We start from the raw sequence: 24573 nt of genomic DNA, 5'->3' as shown, positions 1-24573 counted from the left end.
TGAATGAAGTCTTTTGTTTTGTTTGTTTTTTCAAGGCAGTCAAATTAAGTGGCTTGCCCAGGGTCACACACCAAGATAATTATTCAGTGTCTGAGACTGGATTTGAACTCAGGTCCTCCTGACTCCCCTTTGCCACCTAGCTATCCCCTTGTATGAATTTTTACATAATTAAAAAAAATGAAAAGGGAAGCATCGAAATACAGGGTCTTAAAACTGTAAGAATTTTAGATGGCCATTTTGTCCAACAAGACATCTCCTTTACAATATCCTTCCCAAATTCAGTTATCTGGTTTCCACATGAGGACTTTCAATGATTGAGGGTGAAGAGAAGGCCATGTTGTTGTTCACTTATGTTTGACTCTCTGGTAACCTCATTTGGAATTTTCTTGGCAATGATACTGGCGTGGTTTGCCATTTCCTTCTAACAGATGAGGAAACTGAGATAAAGGTAAAGTGACTTGTACATTTTACAGATGAGGAAACTGAGGTAAACAAGGTTAAATGACTTCCTAGGGTCACATAGTGTCTAAGGTCTGATTTGAATTCAGGTCTTCCTAACTTCAGCTCCAACTCTATTCACTGTTCCAACTAGCTGTCCTCCTCTGTATAAGGGGGATAAGTCTTCTCATATAGGATTGTGGTGAGAATTAAATGGAATAAATCTGTAGGACACTTTGCAAACCTTAAAGTGCTTTTAAAATGCTACTTATGATTATTAAATATAATATAATAAGATATAGATAGCAATATAATATAAATATAATAATAATATTAAAACAGAGATGAATTCTTGGGTTTATAGCAGGGAGCCCAGTTGTACAAGACAGAACCAGATAGACTGGAGAACATGAGGGATTGGGACAATCAAAATAGAATGCAATGGTAGGAAGACAGCTAGGGAATTTGAATGCTAAGTGAATTGTTATTAAAAAGTCCTTTTACATCGGATAATTTTATGTTCACATTTCATGCTCTTAACTTTTCTAGATTCTGTACATTGGAGTTGTTATTTATGCTCCGGCCCTTGCTTTGAATCAAGGTAAACATTTGCATGGTAAACAGTGTTACTTGTGGGTTTTATTTGGATAAGCCCAATTATCTCTTGGGGTTGTGGGGGATGGGCTGATATAGCACCTGGTGACCTTCATTGGTTCATGGGATCCCAGAAAAAGATCAAAGACTCATAGATGTGGTGCTACAAAGGATCTTTGTTATTGTTCAGTCATGTCTGACTGTGTCCCTATTTGGGATTTTCTTGGCAGAGATGCTGTAGAGGTTTGCTATTTCCTTCTCCAGTTCATTTTACAGATGTCGAAACTGAGGCAAATAGGCTTAAATGACTTGTGGTTAGAGGGAACTTCCAAAGATAAAATCCAAAGATGGAGATCAAATTTCCAAAGGGATGAAATAACACTTGGTAAAACAGAATGATGGGCCAACAAAAGAACCAAAAGTTCTTTGAGATTACAGGGTCATAGGATGATAGATTTATAGTTTATCTGATCCCTTCATTTTACAGATAACGAAACTGAGGCCCAAAGAGGTTAACTTACTGACCCTAGGTCCTAGGATCATAGATTTGAAGCTGGAAAGGACCTCCAAAGTCATCTAGTATTCAACCTCATCCCATTTTGCAGAAGAGGAAGCTAATGTTTAAGAATCCAATGAAGAAAAAAAAGAATCTAATGAAAATAAATTCATGGACCTCATATTTGAAAGACTGGAACAGGAGTCAAGTGGTTGCCATTCTACTCTTAGTCCAATAGTGAAACCGAAGCTTCTGGACTGATCACAGAAATAGATACACTGATATTTATCACCTGGGATCATTACTAGAAATGACCTTGGAATTTTCTGATTTTTTTTATAATTGACATAATAATACTATTCAATGGATGTTTAAGAAATACTTTGGCATCACTGTAAGAATGGAACTTTATGTAGCTATTCTATAAAGAAAGTGCCAACAATGGCTTATTTTCACTTTTTTGTGAATTTCTAGTTATTAGAAGTAGTCTTTGAAAATTACCCATTTGTTTCTAAATTCAAAGTTTTGGGTTAAATTTTGATCTTAATTCAGATATAATTTAGATTTAAACCTAATTCTAAGAACATTAACTTTAATTTGTTAAGGTATGTAGCCTCTATTCTCCCTCTTCCCTGTGTTATTGAATTAGGGGCTAAGAGGATTTGGGAAGTTAGCAAAGCCAAATTTTGACTGCTAGAATAACACCTTTGTTTTATATCTCATGACTTAACTTAGGAAGATTAAGCTTCTAGCTCCTTTCTTACATTTTAACATGACGTTAAATAACACCAAGAAGCCTTGCCAGAGCTTGGGCATACATCTACAATAGTAAATGTTTGAGAAATGCCTGATGCTTGTTGGGGGCCAAGGACTGGGGTAGAATTCTTCTTTGGTCACTTAAGTGTCACCTTGGGTAAGTTATTTCAATTGATTTTCTCATCTCTGAAATGAGAGAGTTGAGCTGGGTACTCTAAGAGCCCTTCTCGCTGAAAAATCCTATTATGATCATATATGGACTTGAGTAAAACATTTAAAAATATGTATTTTATTTTCTCCCCAACTGCATGTAAATTTTTTTAATCATTTCTTGCTTTAATTTTTTTTTTTGAGTTCCAAATTCTTTCCCTCCCTCTTTTCTCTCCCTCCCTGAGCTAGTAAACAATCTCGTGTTTCATACACGCGGTCATATAAAACATTTCATTGTTAGTCATTGTGTAGGTGAAGATGAATCAAAAGAAAAGAAAATGAAAAATAGTATACTTTGATCAGTATTCAGATATCATCAATTTCATTGTTCATTGTAAATCCTTTGAGACTGTCTTGATCGTTGTATTGCTGAAAGTAGGTCATTCACAATTGTTCATTGTACAATATTGTCGTATTGTACACTTTTCATTCTGCTCACTTGACTGAATGAATGGGTAAATAATATCTAATATTAGGGAAAGAAAATTCTCCTCTTGACCCCAAATAAAAATCCCTCTAGAACATGTCACTCTCCTGCTTTTATTCTTTTTTCTTTAATATTCTGTAGATTTTATCACTCAAGTGAATAAATTAATGTTTTTCTTTTTTCTGTTTGGTAATCGAAGAAAAGTGTTCAGATGTAAGCTCACCCTCTATAGAGATTCATTGAAAAAAACTGTACTTCAGATCCTGTTTACATATGTTTTTCATCTCCTTGGCCAATGATTCATACTTTAAAACCTTTTCATTCCTTGTTACTTGGAGAAAGGATGGTGACTTCTTTTAAAATATTATCTGGGAGATTGTGAGCAAGTCTGGTGTGTGATATGGTCCAATCAGTTCAATAGCAGTTTATTGGTTGAGTTCTTTAGAATATCTTGGGTTCTGAGGAGGCTAGGTGGTGCAGTGGATAGGGCACCGGCCCTGAAGTCAGGAGGACCTGAGTTCAAATCTGGCCTCAGACACTTAATAATTACCTAGCTCTGTGGCCTTGGGCAAGCCACTTAACCCCATTGCCTTGCAAAAATCTAAAAAAATAAAATAAAAAATAGAATATCTTGGGTTCTTATATTTGTGATATGGGGATCTCTCATCTCTCATATTATTCTATTGTATATATATATATATATATATATATATATATATATATATATATATATATATAAAATTCTAGCTACAAGGTCATATCTTACTGAGAATTTTGTAGATGCTAAATTTCTGTGGACAATAGAGTTGCAATATTCTACCTTTGTTTTTCATTCTTCTCTGTTTCTTCCTCTTCTTCTTGGCATCCTTTTTTCTCAGATTCAGTATTATATTTTACTTATGCAGTTTATTTTTTTAGCATTTTAAAAATTTTATTTGTATAAGGCAATGGGATTAAGTGACTTGCCCAAGGTCACACAGCTCGGTAATTATTAAGTATCTGAATCCAGATTTGAATTCAGGTCCTCCTGACTCCAGGGACAGTGCTCTATCCACTGCATCACCTAGTTACCCCTAAATCCTTCATTTTAAAAAGGAGGGACGAGTCCCAAAGAGGTTTTGACCCCATTCCCAAAGACATCATGTATTGGAACATGATTTGAATCCAAGCCCTCTTAATCCAAATGAAAAGTTCTTTCCATTGAAGCTGCACTTCTTTTGTGAAACCTTTCTGAAGTCAGAAATGTCATTTTTAAAAAGACTTCATGGGATTGTATTTATTTTTCCTATTTTTCTGTAGCCACAGGATTCAACTTGTGGGGTACAATCATTGCTACAGGAGTGATCTGCACCTTCTACAGTTCAATGGTATGACCACTGCCTCATGGATTATCCTTTCATATTATGACTTTTCCTATTGTGGTTTTGATACACTGTGGGTTGGCCTAAGAAATTAAATGAGAATTGTGGGGGAGTTTTGCTGAAGTCATAGATGACATGTGAAGGCTAGCAGATGACATATGAAGGCTAGCAGATAACACAAGTCTACATACTTAGGAATGCAGGAAATATATGTACGATATCATATAATATAAACATAATCTTTTTTTTAAGAAAGATTTTATTTATTTTGAATTTTACAATTCCCCCCCCCCAATCTTGCTTCCCTTCCCCCACCCCCACAGAAGGCAATTTGCCAGTCTTTACATTGTTTCCATGGCATACATTGTTGAATGTGATGAGAGAGAAATCATATCCTTAAGGAAGAAATATAAAGTATAAGAGATAGCAAAATTACATAATGCGATAATTTGTTTTTTTTTTTAATTAAAGGTAATAGTCTTTGGTCTTTGTTCAAACTCCACAATTCTTTCTCTGGACACAGATGGTATTCTCCATCACAGATACCCCAAAAGTGTCCCTGGTTGTTGCACTGATGGAATGAGCAAGTCCATCGAGGTTGACCATCACCCCCACGTTGCCATTAGGGTGTACAACGTTTTTCTGGTTCTGCTCATCTCACTCAGCATCAGTTCATGCATCCATCCTGGTTTCTAATAGAACAATAGTGTTCCATGACATACATATACCACAGCTTGTTAAGTAATTCCTCAATTGAGGATATTCACTTAATTTCCAATTCTTTGCCACCACAAACAGGACTAATATGAATATTTTTGTACAAGTGATATTTTTACCTTTTTTCATAAACATCTTTTTTAAACCACAATGATTCAGGTTTCATCTCTGATACAAAGAGACATAAAAATTTTTATGTGGATTTTCCAGATCTTGGGGGTTCTTAACCCTAATCCCCTTGATGTGGAAGGAATAATTGTACATCTTGGTAACATTTAAAGGTCTCCTGGGCAAGCACCATCTTTACTTTCCTAACTAAAACTGAAATGTGTCCACGGGGAAATATTGTAGTGAAAAACAGCTTATATTCCCTCCTTAGGTTGATTTGTTTGTTTATTTTGGGAGGAATGCTAGTGGGAAAAGAGCATTAACATTTTTTTGATGGGAAAAGGAATCTTTTCTCTGCACCAACTTGAAAAAATGTTGGATTTTTCCTAATAAGATTTAGTTATATTGGATTCCCTTTCAATCTGGACTCAGAGGACCTGGATTAAAAATCCTTGCTCTGCCACTTATCACCCATATGACTTTAGGAAGGTTGTGTAGCCTCCTTGGGTTTCAGTTTCATCATTTAGAAAATGAGTGACATCAAAATTTTTCTTTTAGCTCAAATCTATGATCTTGTGATGAGAATGGTAATGTATAAATCAACAATATTATTAATATAGCAGAAACAAGATATTTTTGTTGTTAAGACTGTAATAACCCAAACTATTTTTTTTTCCCCTTCAAAGGGTGGATTCAAAGCTGTTGTCTGGATACATGTTTTCCAAGTTGGAATCAAGATAGCTGGATTTCTTTCTGTGATCATACAGGGTACTGTGGTTCAAGGTGGAATCACCAATATCCTAAATGATTCCTATCATGGAGGACGATTAAACTTCTGGGAGTAAGTTTCCATTTATGTATTTTGAATGCATGCATGTTTCTGTAAATTTTCAGAATAAATCTTCAGTAAGATATAATAGAATTTAAAAACAGCATCAATGATGGCATGCAATCCATCAGCAAGCACTTAGGGAGCATCCTCTATGCCAGTTTTTGGTGCTTTGCACGGGAGGAACAAAGATAATGAAACGATTTAAAGAGGCTGCCCTCAAGGAGCTTACATTCCAATGGAGAAGACATTCAGTATAAAAGGAGAAAATGATAATAAGACTTTAGGGCTTAGATGGGATGCTTTGGAGGCCATATTTCAGAATGGAGTAATGGAGGGTGAAAGAGAGTTACCCTTGGAATCAGGCTGAATTTAAGTTAAAAAAAACCACTTATATTTGTTAGCTATGTGACTTTGAGATAATCACTTGACTTCTTTTATCCTTAATTTTCTCAAATATGAAGATGACTCCATTAGTATCTTGTAAAAAGCACATAATATAGCAATTATGGAGTTGATCTTGGAGATAGGAACATCTGGGTTGAATTCTACCTCTAACCAATTCTATCTGTGTCACTGTGGGCAAATCATTTAATTTCTCTATGGCTCAGGCAGCATCCTAAGGTTATAATTTATAGGTGAGTTACCAATCTGCATCAGTGGAGGGACTTCCTTGTATGAAAGAAATCACAAGATTTGACTTTAAAAGAGATATCTCAGAACAATAATATGAATCAAGGAAGTCCATGTATTGGAAATATTTTACAATCCTGAAATGTTAGAGAAATGTCATTCATACTCATTAGAAATGTAATTAAGAGGAAGGTTCATTTACTATAAAAATCAGAAATAAATATTTGTGTCCTGGATAAATGTGTTAAAGTTGAATGTCTTAGAGAGCTTCATATTATCTTCTTTTCCACCATTTCTCTGGAGGCAATCTGCTTAAGAAAGGAATATTCCTTGGAGGATTTGGACACAAAGTCCTTCCTCTCTAGAGGGAGAAACCAAAGTAAAAAGGAAACTTCTTTTAGGTACAAAACTGTGGGTAAAGTTGAAGTGAAGGTAGGGGCAGAATGTGGGTGAGGTATTCAGTCAAGATGGGCTCACAGGGTAATTTTAATAAAGGAGAATTCTATTAGAGTTCTGTGGTCAGTAGGAAAATGCTAAAAGAAGTGAGGTATGGCCCTATAGGAAGCCTTTTAAATTGTCCTCCTTGAGGACCCCGGTCAAACTCAGATCCTAGCACACTTAGATAAAAACTGAGGTCACAAATCATACATATGGATACTTGCAGGTATCTATACACCTATGGAGTATATTTGTGTGTGTGTGTGTGTGTGTGTGTGTGTGCATGCATACACATATGTGAGTATATTTCCACATATATATAAAATTAATACTTCAAGCCATTAAAATCAGGTAGGAACTATATTTTAATCTGGGTCTGTCTGAATTTGGGAGCTTTGTGGGCCATATTTGACACATGTTCTCAAAGGTACTCACTCCATCTGAGAGCCCTGCTTTGCTATTCATCTACCCCCTGACCTCGGATAAACTGGTAGCTTAACTTCCCCCTGATCCTCGATAATCCTCACTGTAAAATAAGGAAGGTAGAAAGGATTACTATGGCATTTTCCACTACAAGTCTTTTAGAAGTGTCTTTGATCTCTGCATTACTGAGGAGCTGAGTCTTTGCATAGCTGATTAATGCACAATGTTCCTGGTAAGTTGTAGAATTTTCTCCTGGTTCTACTCCATTCCTGTAACACATATTTTTGATTCTGGAGAAATATATTTCAGAAGGTTCAGGGGAATTTAGCTAGAGTGATGGGATATTCTAAGGCAAAATTCTGAAGACCCAAAGAGAAAGAATTCTGATGTATAGTCAAATGGAGAATTATCTATGAAATAGCCATTCTCTTTCTTAGAGTCAAAGAATAAACAAGTGAATGATGAGAATTCTAGCATGTTGGAGCTACAGGTGATCTGAGATTTTATCTATTAAGAGGATCATGTTGCAATCCCATCTGAGACTGAAGTTCAGAGTTAGTAACTTGTCCCAAATCACATGGGAAGTAAATGATGGAACCAGGAATGAAGCTCAGGTTTCAATGCCCTTGACATTGTCACTTAGTCTGTTCTAGGCCAAACCCTTCATTTTAAAGTGAAGGAAACTGAGGATTATTGGCAGTTATGATTATTCAACTATAAAGACCAGGCTTCCTTCCTTTATGTCTCAGTTTTCAATGGGAAAACTATTTCAATGAAAACTTTCTTTCTGACAGTCTAACTTGCTTCCTCTATTACTTCCTGCTTAGTTTCAATCCCAATCCTCTTCAAAGATACACCTTCTGGACGATCATCATTGGGGGCTCCATCACATGGCTCACCATCTATGGGATCAATCCTGCTCAAGTCCAGAGATATAATGCCTGCAAAAATCGTTTCCAAGCAAAACTGTAAGCACTAGTCCAGTATTATGCATGTATCAATGTTCTTAAATGTCCTTTGGTTTTAATGAAAGACTTTTTAAATTTAATTTTTATTTAATCCTTTTAAAATAAGGACGATCAAGTCGTAAAGGATTTTAAAATTAAAACTCAGGAATTTATATGCTAGCCGAGGGGAAAACGGAAGACTATATAAAATTATGGAGTAGGAAAAATTTGATCTTAACATAAAATAGCAGGTCAGATCTCCTTTTAAGGAAAATGGTAGCTGTATGGAGGATGGACTTGAATGGGGAGAAGCTTGAGGTAGGAAGATCAATTAGAAGGCTATTACAATAATTTAGGGGAGGAGAGAGTCTGTGAGTGGAGGGCAGGAGTGAGATGAGAGAGGTGTTGTGGAGACAGAAGTGGCAAGACTGATATATGGGCTGAGAAAGAGTGAGGGGTGATGGTGATGCTAGGGTTAGGAAAAAGGGAAGTTTAAGAAGTGGGTGGGTTTTCTTTCTGGATAGTACATGAGAGAAGTGGGGGGGGCAGGGAGATGTACTGAATTTGTCATCAGAGGATCTGGAATAAAATCCAACTGGGCCTCCATTTACTCATCTATAAAATGAAGGAATTGGAAAAGAAGATTTCTCAAGTCCATTGTAGCTCTAGGGTTATGATACTATAATTGACTATGCTCCCCCAAAATAAATAAACCTTTTAGAATAGTCAAATAGTTCTGGCTTTTGAATCCAGTTATTCTAAAGGGGGAAATGGAGATATTTATATATGTGTCATCACTAAAACAAAAATCCACAAAACACCAAATTTCTTATTGAGCTTCTATCAGGCTAGATGGGCTCCGTCTCCAAGGAGCTAAGAGTCACGTCAACAAGGATGTATTACACATTCTTTTTTTTAAAAAAGATTTTATTTATTTTGAGTTTTACAATTTTCCCCCCAATCTTACTTCCCTCCCCCCCACCCCCCCAAATGGAATGTTACACACCTATTCTAGGTTAAATCCTGAGGGTACATATATAAGCAAAAAGAATAGACCCTGCCCTCAAGAAGTTTCTATTTTAATGGGGCCAGTTGAGTACCACATCTGAAGTCAGGGAGACTCATCTTCCTGAGTTCAAATCTGACCTTAGATATTTATGTGACCATGGGCAAGTCACTTATCCCTGTTTGCCTCAGTTTTTTCATCTGTAAAATGAGCTGGAGTAGGAAATGGCAAACCACTTCAGAGTCTTTGCCAAGAAAACCCCAAATAGGGTCACATAGAGTTGTACACAACTTAAAAAAAAAAGACTGAAGAAGGGGGAAGATAATATCTACTCCACACGTCCCCACTCTGCCATCCAATGCAACCGGACTCTTGATATGTAAAAGGTAATTAAAAAGCAGATGGATGGCTAGATTCTCATAAGGGGAATGATAACAAGGGAAAAATCAGGGTACTAACATTTAAACACTTAAAAAGTCAAATTATCCTAAAAGGGGTAATTAGTCTAGTTGTGAGTCTATATGTCAAAGCCAAATGGTTAGAAGAAATGGAAGCTGTCCTATTACTCTTTTTTTTAAATAATCCATTCTTTTTAAATGAACTTTTATTTTTTTTTCCAATTCCAGGCAAAAATAGCTCTCAACATTCATATCTTTTGCAAGCTTTTGAGTTCCAGTTTTCTACCATCCTCCCTTCTCCCCCTCTCCATGGCAATGTGCAATCTAATATAGAGTGCGCGTGTAGAGTTGTGCTTAATGTATTTCCATATTAGTCATGTTGTGGGGCGGCTAGGTGGTGCAGTGGATAAAGCACTGGCCCTGGAGTCAGGAGTACCTGGCTTCAAATGCGGTCTCAGACACTTAATAATGACCTAGCTGTGTGGCCTTGGGCAAGCCACTTAACCTCATTTGCCCTTGCAAAAACCTAAAACCCCCCCAACATATTTGTCATGTGAAAGAAGAATTAGAATGGGGGTGGCTAGGTGGTACAGTAGATAGAGCACTGGCCTTGGAGTCAGGAGGATCTGGGTTCAAATCCGATGTCAGACACTTAATAATTATCTAGCTGTGTGGCCTTGGGCAAGTCATTTAACCCCATTGCCTTGAAAAATCTAAAAAAAAAAGAATTAGAATTAAGGAGGAAAAACTATGAGAAAGAAAGAAAAACAAAAGAAGTTTTAAAAAGTTTTACAGAAAGACAATCCTGGGACGTGGCTCTTAAAAGTTTTCTTAGAGGTAGAGGGATTGAAGTTAAGTCCTAAACCATGCTTAGAATTTGCCTCCAGGACTTAGGCGAACTGATGGTGAGTGAACTGAGCAGAACCAGGAGACCATTGTGCACACTAACAACAGATTTGGGTGTGATGATCAACTAATATAGACTTAGCTCTTCTAAGCAGAAGGATGATCAAAGATAATTTTAAAGGACTTGTAATGGAAAATACTATTCCCAGATAGAGAAAAAACTATGGAGTCCAAATGCAGACCAAAGCATAATATTTTTAATTTTTAAAATTTGTTTTATACTTTGTTTTTTTCTCCTCTTGCTTTTTTCCACTTTTGATCTGATTCTTCTTTCACAGTATAACTAATATGGAAATTTGTTTGACATAGGTTATACTATAACTATATCAGGTTACTTCCTGTCAAGGGGAAATGGGGAAAAAAGAGAGGGAAGGAGAAAAATGTGAAATTCAAAAATCTTGCCCAAAAAATGAATGCTGAAAACATTTTGCTTGTAGTCAGAAAAATAAAAAAAATTATGAATTTGTTATATAATACATTATACATTTTATTCATTTATTTTAAAAATAGAATTTGCCTCAGGAAACAAAAGATCTGACCTCACATGGGAATGTGTTAACAGATGGTTTTATGTGGAGTAAATGCTTGAATAGATGGTAATAAGATTGGTTGGGGCCAATTTAGAGTTCTTTGAATACCAGGCTAAATTTGGAATTTATCCTCTAGGCGAAGGATGATTTTAAAGCTTGGGAGGAGTGTTTGAGGAAGCTTATTCTTATCTGGTGTTCAAGACTGAATTTTCTCAGAAAGAGAGATAAGCTGGTACAGTCCGTCTGGTGTTAGGTGATAAAGACTTAAAATGAAGCTGGTAAACGAGGACCAGTAAGGAAGAGATTTTGAAACCAGGAAGCTAGTGTTTATTAAATTATGTGAAATTAAGAAACATTCATTAAACTCTTATAATGTGCCAGACACTGTGCTATTCACTCCAAAGACAGAAACAACAATCCTTGCCTTCAGGGAGATCTATTATGCAAGGAACACATGGAGTTTTAAAGATATAAAAATATATAAGACAAGATTTACATAGATTTTTAGAATTTTAGACTGTAAGCTTGTTGAGGGCAGGGACTGGTTTTTTTTAATTAATTGTAACCCCAGCACTTTGTACACAGTAGGAAGCATTAATAAATGTTTATTGGATTGGATATAACTGGGAGGAAGAGGTTATAGGAGACAGGAAGTGGATCAGAAAAGTTCATGGGGGAGATAATGTTTGAACTAAGCTTTTAAGAAAATTAGGGAGTCTAAGAGGGATAGACAAGGGGAATGAGCTGTGTAAAAGGAGAGATGGGAGATGGAATACTGCATGAAGGGCAGAAAGATCAGTTTGGCTGAACCAAAGCATATATGAAGGGCAATTTCTGGAGGATATAAAGAAAAGCTGCCCCTCAAGAAACTTATAGTCTGTTGATTTTTACATTGTTTCCATGATATACGTTGATCTCAGTTGAATGTGATGAAAGAGAAATCATATCCTTAAGGAAGAATAATAAAATATAGATAGCAAAATTACATAATAAGATAATGATTTTTTTTTAAAAAATTAAAGGTAATAGTCCTTGGTCTTTGTTCAAACTCCACAATTCTTTCTCTGGACACAGATGGTATTCTCCATTGCAGACAGCCCCCAATTGTCCCTGATTGTTGCACTGATGGAATGAGCGAGTCCATCAAGGTTGATCATTGCTCCCCATGTTGCTTTTAGGGTGTACAGTGTTCTTCTGGTTCTGCTCATCTCATTCAGCATCAGTTCATGGAAATCCTTCCAGGCTTCCCTGAATACCCCTCCCTCCTGGTTTCTAATACAACAATAGTGAAGAAGCTTATATTCTAATAGATAAAGACCACTGAATAAAGAAACTGAAAAACAAGTCTGAGGAAGAAGTCCTGAGCAGTGCATGTAGGTGGGTGTCCACCTTAAAAGGAGGTTCTGAGAGGAGCTCTTTACTCTCCATTCAGAGAGAAGTTAGGACCCCAGGTGAAGAGAATATTGATGAGAAATATATAGTCAGAATGAATGCATGTTGAATCCAGGTTCTGAAGAGCTTTAAATGACTAACAGAGGGATTTATACTTGATCCTACAAGCAATGGAATACCAGTGGAGTTGGCTGAGCAGGGCGATTCTCACATATTTGGATATCAATTAAATGAAGAGTGGGTTCAAAGTTTTAAAACTGGGTTACGAGTAGAATAGTGATAGCATCGGCAGAACTAGTCTAACCAACCCAATGCTTGAGTAGATGATCGCTTCTCAAGCATAGTGCCATGGAACTTTCTTTTGGAGTGTTGGTTGGGCTCATTGACCATTGAGATACCTTCTGTTTCTATAATCCTTAGAAGACAGACATTTTGTCCTTTGTTCTTTTTGCTTGTTTGTTTGTTTTGCAAGGTATATGGGGTTAAGTGGCTTGCCCAAGGCCACACAGCTAGGTAATTATTAAGTGTCTGAGGCTGGATTTGAACTCAGGTACTCTTGACTCCAGGACCCGTGCTCTATCCACTGTGCCACCTAGCCACCCCCTTGTCCTTTGTTCTTGAAGAAGGCCATGACATCTGGGAGGTGATGCCATGACGAGTACATGAATTAGATCTGACTGAGGGAATGATGTGAATCTAGATCCAGTGGCCAGATATAAATCAGGATGACTGGAGATGGTTCTGGATGTGACGCAATTAGGGTTAAGTGACTTGCCCAAGGTACACATAGCTAGTAAGTGTCTGAGACTGTATTTGAACTCCCATCCATCCTTCTGATTCCAGTGCCAGTGCTTTATCCACTGTACCAGAGGCAAATCTGGAAGGGTAAATGTTCCCTATTTTAAAAAAAATATCTTTTGCCACAGATAGGCATAACCAAGTAAAATATATTTCTCCCATTTTCCATGTCTGAAAGTACATATCTCATTTTACATATTGAATCCATCATCTCTCTGGAGGAGGATAGCATTTTTTATCATCAGTCATTTGGAAATAGGGTGGGTCATAGTATTGATTAAGGTTCTCCTGGTTCTGCTCTCTTCATTCTGTCTCAGTTCATACAAGTCTACTTAGAGTTCTTGGAAATTATCCCTTTATCTTCAGCTTTAGAGAGCAGCAAAATATTCATGGTCAAATTCATTTGTTTTCCTTCATTAGTTGCTATTATAAAAAGAAATGATTATACCAGGGTATTCCATAGAAATTTTTTTTTTGCCAACTAAAAAATATTTATTTACCTAATGATGTGTGGAAACAAAGTGATAATACCTGTTCCTTACTCCCCCTCCCGTGACGTTTCCTAAAAAATCCTTAGAAAAATTAATGATGGCATTTTATTTATTGTTTGTTTGTGTAGGTCCCTTTATATAAATCTTATAGGATGCTGGGCAATTCTTACCTTTACTACATTGTGTGGCCTCGTCCTTTATTCGAGATACCATGACTGTGATCCTTGGACAGCAAAGAAGATTTCAGCCCCAGACCAGGTTCAGTACTGAAACTTTTTTTATTGAATACATTAGCCATAGATTAAGAAATAATATTGTTGGCTTAGAATATTCCTATATGTTCAGTGGACAATAGGTAAGTTCACTAGAAACTATTAAAAAATTAGGCAAATTTGTATATTAATATTTTATATAAATATATATGTAGTTGAACTATGAATCTTGGATGCAAAATTAAAATAATGGAAATCTGAAGAGAGTATAAGGAGAAATTAACTGAAATATTTCTGACTGAACAACAATTATAATGGGACACTCTTAACCATGATTTTTGAAGGTCAGTTTAAATATAAATGAAAAATCAATGGGAAAGTAATAGGAAATCATGCAGTGTCAATGCAATATTGTGTCCTTTTCTTGCATGGTTTAATATCCAAACAGTTTTCTAATCATTCGTGAAACTAGCAGCATTTTTCAAATTCTATTTTTGAATCTAATGCCCTAGGTGTAAGAATGCACTGCACATTCTTATAAAGTTAACTCTTTGAAAAATGTAGAGTATAAAATTTTTAAGATTTAAGATTTTAAGAAAAAATTAATATTTTTCTTTTCTTTTTTATTTGTGGTATTTTCATTTCTTTTTGCATCATTTTCATTTCTGAATGAATCTGTCCTCTTCTCCTACCTACCCAGTCTCTTGTAAGAAAGAATATTTTTTACAAAGAGAAAATCCCCAAAATACAACAAAATGAAACAAAAATCAATCCTTTTTAGTAAATCCAAACAATACATCAACTATATCAGACAACTGCCAAATATGATATATTCCTTTCCAGCAGTCTCCCATTTCTGCACCTGAAGGGAACTACATTTATTAAAAAATCATTTTTTGTGACCAAGTCTGGTCATTCATTATATTGAGAAGGACATTTGTTCTGATTAATTATTTACTCATTTAGTACTTTGAAACTCTAGGTCAGTCTAGCAATAGCAAAGTTCTTATGTTATTGGATTTTGTTACAGTTTATTGTGAGGAATATTTCCACTATATCTTTACCTAACAGCAAAGGCTCATTTACTTTGCAGATTAAGGCATTATTAATAAGAAAATGAAAATAATAATTTGTATTTAGAGAATACTTTAAAGTTGACAAAGAACTTTCATTATATCTTGTATAAATATTAATGTAACCATTTTATAGATGAATAAACTGATACTCAGAAGAAAATAAGTCATTTGCCTATAGTACCAAAGAAAGTATCAGATCCTCTAGATTTGAATTCACATCTTCTAAATCCAAGTTAAATGGTCTTTCTCCCTGACTATTCATTCTATAATGAATAATTTATATTATAATTTCTATAATAGTTACTATTATAAAAAGAATTTTATGAAAATAGAAATAATTATATGAAAAATCAATATGCAAAGATTTTTATCATTATGATCTAATGTTTAGTAGATTTTGTATTTAGAATTCTGTTCAAAGTAACATGTTAAAAGGATTTGTAATGATTGTCATGCCTGCAGAAGCTTCATATTTTCCTGATTGGGGAAAAAACCCAACTTATAAACTTTGGAAAAACCCATCTCTGATCTATCGTTGAATTTGTTAATTTTTTTAATGAACAGTATTTGTCCGTTGTTATAATTGTCAAAATAATATGGACAATGTTCCTTCACACTCTTATTATCGATCAGTTCCATTCAGATTGACTCTGACAAAAGAGATGTCTATGGTCCATTGGGTTACTGTTGTAGATATCAATTTTAGAAGGTTAGTTGCTAGTCAGAGGATCAGAAAATAACCAAGATTTTTCTGGAAGATGAAAAAAACCCTTTGAGTTTTTCACTAATTCACTAATCTATGTCCCCAAAGGGTGAGCAAATCATATTATCCTGGAGATAAACAAACTGTTTATTCAATTATAATAGAATATTATTGTTCTGTAAGAAATGATGAGCATGCTGAATAGAGAAGAGCAGGAGAAAAGCTTAGTGTTCTATTATAAAAAGTGAAATAAACAGAACCAGAAAGTCAGCATGTACAATGATTATAATAATTTAAGCTGAAAAATCAACAATGATAAAACATTAAAACTTAATATTGTAAAATTAAAAAAAGATTGGCCATAAACAAGAGATATGAGAAGGCACTGTTCCTCCTCACCCTCCACCCCGTTCTTTTCTAGAAGCCAGAGAGCTAATGATGTGGAATTTTGAAATAAAGTAATATTGTTTTGATGTGTTGATATCTTTCACTCAATTTTCCCTCTTTCCTTTTTTCTTTTTACAAAAGTTCCTTTATAAAAGTTATGGTAGCAGGTACTTAAAATCTAGGCAATAAAACAATACAATTTATCTAAAAGTAAAAGAAAAATATTTACTTTTTAAAAAGGCAAAATTCTATTAAGATACTTATTTTAAACATTCATCCATTTGAAAAAACTCAATCTCTGACAGTGTTGGATTAAATGAGAAATTGATTTCTTTCATTAGTGATTTTAGATTTGTTTCTCTGTTAAGCAGCAACATTAGCAAACTTTGGACTTTTTCAGCTCATGCCCTATCTGGTAATGGACATTCTCCAAGATTTTCCAGGACTCCCAGGACTCTTTGTGGCATGTGTATACAGTGCAACATTGAGGTATGAACTTTACATAATTAATGAAGTGTGATTTTGGAGAGCTTTTTAAAGACCTTCATATTTTATGAGCTGAGGTTGAATTCTAGAAAATAGGAATTTTAAGCTTGTGATATATATATATATATATATATATATATATATATATATATTCCATTCAATACTTAGCAGGAACTGTGACTTTTTTAGATAGTCTTCATCAATTACTCCAACCAAGAAATGTCTTCTTGAGGTTATGGATCCACCTCTTTGGACTTATGCAGTCTGGTTATCAGACAATAGTCCTTTGTTGGGATGACACTTCTAACCTTTCAGTTTGATCATTCCTGCATGTTAACATTTTGCTCTTAATGGTCTGGAGACTTCAGAATCCCCTCAATGTCATGATGACAGACCCCAATGTTGTTTTATTACCTGTATTAACCATATCAGAGAGGTGGTTATTCCTATTCCCAATCTCTACAAAGTGGATGTTAACTATTTAAGGGAGGTTGCATGCTTAATGGAACTAATTCTCATATGGAGTTTCCCATTCCTAGTGAGGTTTCAATGATAATAATTCAATGTCAACAATTTTCTCTTGTCCTTAAAGATTTCACTATTTGTCAAAAATAGATGCCTGAGTTATCTATTTAAATACTTATATGGGGCAGCAGCAGATAGAATGCAAGAGTCAGAAATATCTTGGTCCAAATTCTGCCTTTGTGATCCAAGGCTTATTATTTAACCTCTCTGGATTTCTTTCAGTGGTCTAAGGTTCCCCATCTTTCTTGTATGTCATTGACTTGGCAATTAGGTGATACAGTGGATAGAGCACAGCTAGGATTCAGGAAGATGGAAGTTCAAATCCAGCCCTCAGACACTTAACTCTTACTAGCTGGACTTTGGACAAGACACTTAACGCTGATTGCCTCACATCCTGGACCATCTTTAGTCTGGTCACTAGGCCCAGATGATTCTGGGGGAGAAAGTGAGGCTGGTGACTTAGTACAACATCCCCTCACTCAAATCCAATTTATATGCTTGTCATGGCATCACCTCACTGATGTATGTCATGGTCTTCTTCAAAAATAAAAGGCAAAGGGTGGCTAGGTGGTGCAGTGGATAGAGTACGGGCCTTGGAGTCACAAGTACCTGAGTTCAAATCCGACCTCAGACACATAATAATGACCTAGCTGTGTGGCCTTGGGCAAGCCATTTAACCCCATTTGCCTTGCAAAAACCTAAAAAAAAAAATGAAGGGCAAACATTTTGTCATGCATTCCATTTTAGCAGTCTGGTGAATAATATAGATCCCTTCTTAGTATAATACTTTTAAATGTATAAAATAAAAAACATAGGATTACAGGAAAACCAATTAATTATATTAAAATATCTTATAAAATATTTTTAATAACAGGCTGATAAAAACTAGATTAAGAATTTCTGTAGAATCTAAAAGTTTAAGATATTGGTGGATGATGATCCTACAATCATGAATTCCTAGGATACCATGGTTAGCTACAAAATGGGTAAAGATACAGAATTTCCTTCCTGAATTTATATATATTTGCTGAATTTATTGAATTTATGCTTATTACATATATATCCTGGAATTATATACATTTCAAGGTTTATGTTCAAACCAGCTTATTCTTAATATGATTTATCTCCAGGGAATAAGATTTATAATTGATATTTTTAGTATGGTAGCATAGTGCTTAGAGAACTTGCCATGGAATAAAGATGCTCTGGATTCAATTCCCATCCAGGAATCATAGCTGCTAACTGGCCATGGGAAAGCTATCTGTCTTCTCTCTTCCTTAATGAATTCTCTAACACAATAAATTGGGAAAGGGTTGTTGACTTGCTTTGGCAGAGGGAGTTTCCATACTGAAAGGGGGCCCATTCTAATGGTCTCCTCACTTCTGTCCACTCTACTCTCCAAAAGAAATTTGTAGCTTATTTTCACAAGACAACTTTTAATGTTTCTTTTAAAATTATGATCAACATAGTGAGTATTTAAAAATACATAATTTTTATTCATATATTATCACTATGTAATTCAGTTCAGATTGAAAATTTTAGTTAAAGCCTCTTAATTATAGTTTTTTTCAAGGCAATGGGGTTAAGTGGTTTGCCCAAAACCACACAGCTAGGTAAATATTAAATGTCTGAGGCTGGATTTGAACTCAGGTATTCCTGACTCCAAGGCCAGTGCTCTATCCACTGCGCCACCTAGAAAGCCTCTTAATTATAATGGGTACTGGAAGCATAACTCTCTTTCCTTGTCTACAGAGGAGTGACTAAATAGTTAGAAATATTAAAACAAAATCTTTTGCTTTCAAGCATTTTTAGTCTATCTTTTTGAATGATGGAAAATATTCTGTTAGATTGGGGAACACACAGGATTTAGGATCTGTTTTTCATTTTGTCTTTGCATCCCCAGTGCCTACCCTGGCCCATAGTAGAAACTTTAAGAATACTTGTTGGATTGAATTGAATTGATTTCAACAATGTACCATATTGGAAAACACATTGGTTTTGGAATCATAGGGACGGGGTTCAGCTTCTTCTGAGGTTTGCCACCTATTTGACCTTAATTGAGTTATCTAATTTCCCTGGGCCTCAATTTCCTTTTCTGTAAAATGGAGTAGTTGCCTTACATGGCTTCTGAGGTTCCTTCCAGTTCTAGGGTCAGAGATCCTAGAAATAGAATCAAGTACTGAGGGTCAATAACCAATTTTTAAAAATTTCACTTTCTAACTTCACAATGTTTATGGGAATAAATGGAATAAAGAAAAAAATAGTTTTCCTTTATCTTCTTTAGTACTGTTTCTGCCAGTGTCAATGCTTTAGCTGCAGTAACAATCTCGGACATCGTCAGACCTTACTGCCCATCCCTCTCGGAAAAGACTCTGTATTGGCTTTGTAAAGTGACAAGTAAGTGACCACAGAATAGGGAGAGAGAAGAAGGAAATCAGAATTTATGAAGTGTATTATCATGTGATGAAATGGACAGCTAGGTGGAATGGTGGATAGTGTCAGAACTGGAGTCAGAAAGGCGCATCTTGAGTTAAAATCTGATTTCAGCCACAGACTAGCTCTGTGACTCTGGGTAAGTCTCTTCATCCTGTTTGCCTCAGTTTCTTCATCTGTAAAATGAAGCAGCAAACCACTCCAAGAATGGAATTATGATGAATCAGCCATGGCTAAAAATGGCTGAATAATAGAATCATGTGTGTGACTATATCCTAATAGAACTATTAGACCTTCCCTATGTCTTCTCTAGTCTAAATGCTAAGAATTAACACATAGATTTTTTTTTGGTAAAGTAGTGCAGTTAAATGACTTGCCCAAGGCCACACAGCTAGGTTAATTATTAAGTGTCTGAGGTCAGATTTGAACTCCTGACTCCAGGGTCGATGCTCTATCCATTGTGCCACCCTAGCTGGCTCACACATATAGATTTTTTAGAGCTTCCCGATTACATATTCTATTTAGCTTCAGTCTCACCATAATCATGTGAGTTAGTTGCTATTGTTATGCCATTTTTGTAGAGGAACAAACAGAATGAGAGAGGTTAGATGACTTGCAAAGAATCAAACAACCAGTAAGTTCCTGAGGGGAGAAGATTTGAACTTAAGGTTTACTTGACTCCAGATCCTATTAATCACTCTTCACAGTCTGTCTGTCTGCCTTAGCTATCTGGTCCAACTGTCTTATTTTATAGATGAAGAAACTGAGGCATGGAACTGTTAAGGAAATTATATGTCATCACATAGTAAGTAGCAGAGTCAAGATTTGAACTTAGTCCTATGAGTTCATTTACAGCAACATCATTTCAGAAACTAGACAAGAGATAGTGATACCTGAACTAAAGTGTTGGGGCTTTGTTAGTGGAGAAAGAGAATCATTGTGAGGGATATTGTGGAGGTTTAATCAACAGACCTTGGATATTAACTTTGGAATATGAGTAGTAGTGTGACTTTACAGAAAGAGGCAGAGCTGATTATAAAGTTTTAAATCTGGGTGATGCAAGAGGATTGTGGTTACTTAAACAGAAATAAGGAATTTTGTATGAGTAATTCCTTAGAATCCCACAATGATGTAATTTCATTATCTATCAAATAAGGAAGAACCAAACCAAGAGTTACCAAGAGCTGGGGAGGAAAATGTCTTATTTTTGAAGAAGTGGCAGGGTGTAATGGATGGCCTGGTGCCTGAAATGGAGTAGGCTCTTAATAAAGGCTTGCTGAGTTGACTCTAAAAGTAGTAATATTGGGGGTGGCTAGGTGGCTCAGTGGATAAAGCACCGGCCCTGAAGTCAGGAGTACCTAAGTTCAAATCTGGCATCAGTCACTTAATAATTACCTATTTGTGTGGCCTTGGGCAAGCCACTTAACCCCATGTGCCTTGCAAAAAGCCTAAAAAAAATAGTAATATTAACACCTGTTGTTCTAATCTCAACCAGTCAAACACCAGACATTTATTAAGTGCCATGTGCCAAATAATATCCTTGACCATAGTGAAGTAAACATGGAAGTGAGATATTTCTGATCCCTAAATCTGCTAGGATGATAACCAATCTTATCACCTTTCCCCTGGATTAGTGAAATAGTCTTCCAATTGTTCTCTATGCCTCAAGTGTAGGATCCAGACAGCTATGTATACTTGGGTTCTCCTCTTCCTCTCTTTTTCCCATTAAATAGATTTCTGGTTGATTTATGTGCCTCAAGACTCTCCCCAACCCATCCATCCTCCACATAGCTGCCAATGTGATTTTCCTAAAGTCTAGATCTAATCACACCAACCCTCTACTCAATAATCTCTAAAGGGTTCCCTATTCTAGGTTCAGATATAAACTCTTCCACTTAGCATTTCAATCTCTTCATATATATATTATATTTTCCAAACATCTTAGACATTATTCTCCATAATGCATTGTGATCGAATAGCTTATTCCTTGCATGTGGTAGTTTTTCATGGTTGGAATGCTTTTCCTCTTCTCTGCCTCATTGGAATACTTGGTTTACTTCTGCAGAATGCCTTTCACAATCCACTTAGCTGCTAGTGTCCTCTAAAGTTTCCTCTATATAGTAACTTTTATGCACACATTATCTCCTCTGTTAGAATATAAGATACTTAAGACCAGAGAATATTTTGTCATTGTATCTGTAGAATCCAACAAAATGCTCAATACTAAGTATTAACATACTTAATAATGCTCATTTATTGATTGATTTAGACTAATACTCAAGCACCACCCAAGGGTCTTATTCATCAATTTTGCATATACTTGTTAGGAAAAACATATCATTTTTTTACTTTTTAACCTGCTTTAGCCTATATGATCATCCTTCAGACAGTCCATTTCTCTATACTTTTGGAATCTTTGAATTTATTCCATTGAGAATATTAATTATCTGCATCAAAGTGATCTTGATTTTATGTCTTCTCCCCAGGTTGGCTGTTTGGAGCCATTTGCATTGGAATGGCTGCTGTGGCATCTCTTATGGGAGCTTTGTTGCAGGTAACACTTTCGTCAAACTCATAGAAGTCATTTGTAGATTATATAATTATACCTCCTATTCTCTAGGTTTTGTTCTTTTGAGTTTTATTGGAATAGCCAGTCATGCTATTGCTCAAGATATTTCCTCTTCCCTTTCTTAAGTTAAACTCCAAGAAAAAACTATCTTTACTTCCTCTTTGATTTCTCAACTCTTTGTTGTCTGGCTTCTGACCTCATTACTTGATTGAAGCCATTTTCCAAAGTTGCAAATGATCTGTTTATTAATTGATAAATTATATGGGATTTTCTCAATTCTCATCTTTCTTGACCTTTCTCCTACATTTGGCACTATTGACGATATTCTCTTCTGGAGACTTTTGTCATGCTGGCCTGTCATATATTTTCTCCTACTTGTCTGATCACTCCTTTTCATTCATTCAGATTCTATATCCCAACTGTGAATATTTTTCAAGGCTCTGTCCAATAACTCTTTTACATCTCTTTGACATGTTTTCAAACTTAAGTTTTCTTTCTTGTTTTAAATTTAGTTCCCTTCTCCATTTATATGCTAAGATCATTTTTAACATTCATCCATTTCCAATCTTATTAATTCCACATTTTCCTACCATTCTCCCTTCCCTGTGGCAGCAAACAAGCTGGTATGAATTGTTCATATGCAAGCATATTTAATATATTTCAAATTAATATTCACTCCTTTTTCATTTTGGAAAAATTAGCATATATTATCACTCTGTTAATGATTTCTAAACCTCTTTCCTGTTGAAATTGTAAAACTAGTGACTTCTTTAAACTGCCCCCCCACAGCTAATCCATGATATTTTATTGTCCTCATAGATGGTGCTCACTATCTTTGGTGTGATTGGAGGGCCCCTTTTAGGCTTGTTTTCTTTGGGCATCTTGGTCCCCTTTGCCAACTCAGTGGTGAGTATAAACTATGAATATGATTACTTTGTGTTCTCTTAAAATGCAGTGGAAATTAGTGATTTTTTTTCTCAAAGACAAAAATGTAACCTCTCTTTTCCAAGAGCCCTTTCCCACACATTCCTAATGTCACTGCCTTTTTTTTTGAATTCTAAAGGACTTCAAAGATTACTGTTTGAATGCAAAAATTTTAGATCTCTTTATGAAGAAATTGGCTCTTTTGGGACCCCGAGAGGTTATTATCCTAGAGATGTTAAGTAATAGTAAGGATTTTAGCATTTTTGACCTTGGTCTTTCCTCTGTAGTACTCCTAGGTTCATATCAATGTAATTACTTTGCAGATATTTCTATATATGTACTCTTTCCCCTGACAGATTGTGAGTTCCCTTAAGAAGAGGGATTCTCTCATTTTTATCTTTATGTACCCATTGCCTCTCATAGCACCTGGAACATTATAGGCACTGAAGAAAAACTGATGGATAAAAGCTAGGTACTCTGCTCACTTCTAGAGATACACAGCTCAAAATGATGATCCTCTTTGGATCTCTCCGTTTTATTCAATTATACTTGGTTAAGTTTAAGGATTTGAGCCTTGGATATTTGGTCAAATACTATTGTTAATCCTACTGAACAAATAATATTGTCAATCACATTTATCTGTAGATGATTGGAGTCAAACCGAGCAGAGCAGGCAGGAATCAGATTCAGAAACCAAATCAGAGTTTAATTTGTTTTCGAGAGAAATTGGTTAGAAGGCTGGAAACTGGATACATGTGTCGGGGCCCCCCCCTAGTGGGGGACTCGCTTTAGTGTGGGCAAATTTCAGTACCCATACCACGGGCTCTGACATTGAGGAGTAAAAGCAACAATGAGACAGATTTTATTCATAGCAGTAATTCATGAGCAGAAAATAGGTACTAGAGGTGTTTGTCTGAATTTAAAGGACACCTGGTGTAGTGTGAAATAAATTCTGGCATTTTGCTATGGCTGAGATCATCCAGAGAGTGAGCACAAAGGATAGTTATTCTGGCAAACTCAGCTCACAGCTTGCTTGCTGGGTTTTAGTTCTGAAAAATGGGGTATCTCCTAATAGGTATTCTGATACTACTATAGGTGGAGATAAGAAACTTGACTGCAGAAGCTGATTAGGGAGAGAAGGTGATCTGTTTTTGAGCTTATTGGGTATAACCTTGAGTCAAATTTCACAGAATCACAGTCATAGAATTTCAGATTTAAAAGTAACCTCACAGGTCACTTTTTAGATCCTTTTATACCTGAATACACATCCTCTTAACAGCATTTTCAGTAAATGAACAAGTCTTTGGTTGATGAACTAGTGAGGGCCAACCCACTACCTCTGCAGGCAGGTCATTTCACT

At 35.6% G+C, this 24573-nt stretch overlaps 1 protein-coding gene across 1 annotated transcript in view; it reads left to right on the top strand.

Annotated features, from left to right (window-relative positions):
- Nucleotides 1-24573, top strand: part of LOC141515261 (sodium-coupled monocarboxylate transporter 1-like) — a 37035-nt gene that overhangs the window by 4187 nt on the left and 8275 nt on the right. The window contains exons 3-11 of the mRNA XM_074226686.1: nt 988-1039; nt 4221-4288; nt 5794-5948; nt 8258-8398; nt 14027-14156; nt 16677-16765; nt 19572-19684; nt 22207-22274; nt 23109-23195. Of these exons, the coding sequence (XP_074082787.1) occupies nt 988-1039; nt 4221-4288; nt 5794-5948; nt 8258-8398; nt 14027-14156; nt 16677-16765; nt 19572-19684; nt 22207-22274; nt 23109-23195 (903 nt within the window). The remainder of the gene's footprint in view (nt 1-987; nt 1040-4220; nt 4289-5793; nt 5949-8257; nt 8399-14026; nt 14157-16676; nt 16766-19571; nt 19685-22206; nt 22275-23108; nt 23196-24573) is intronic.

Source organism: Macrotis lagotis, chromosome 2 (genome assembly GCF_037893015.1).
Source record: "Macrotis lagotis isolate mMagLag1 chromosome 2, bilby.v1.9.chrom.fasta, whole genome shotgun sequence".
NCBI classification, from domain to species: domain Eukaryota; kingdom Metazoa; phylum Chordata; class Mammalia; order Peramelemorphia; family Peramelidae; genus Macrotis; species Macrotis lagotis.
Note: the sequence above shows the minus strand (reverse complement) of the source record. Positions and strands in the feature narration are given on the sequence as shown.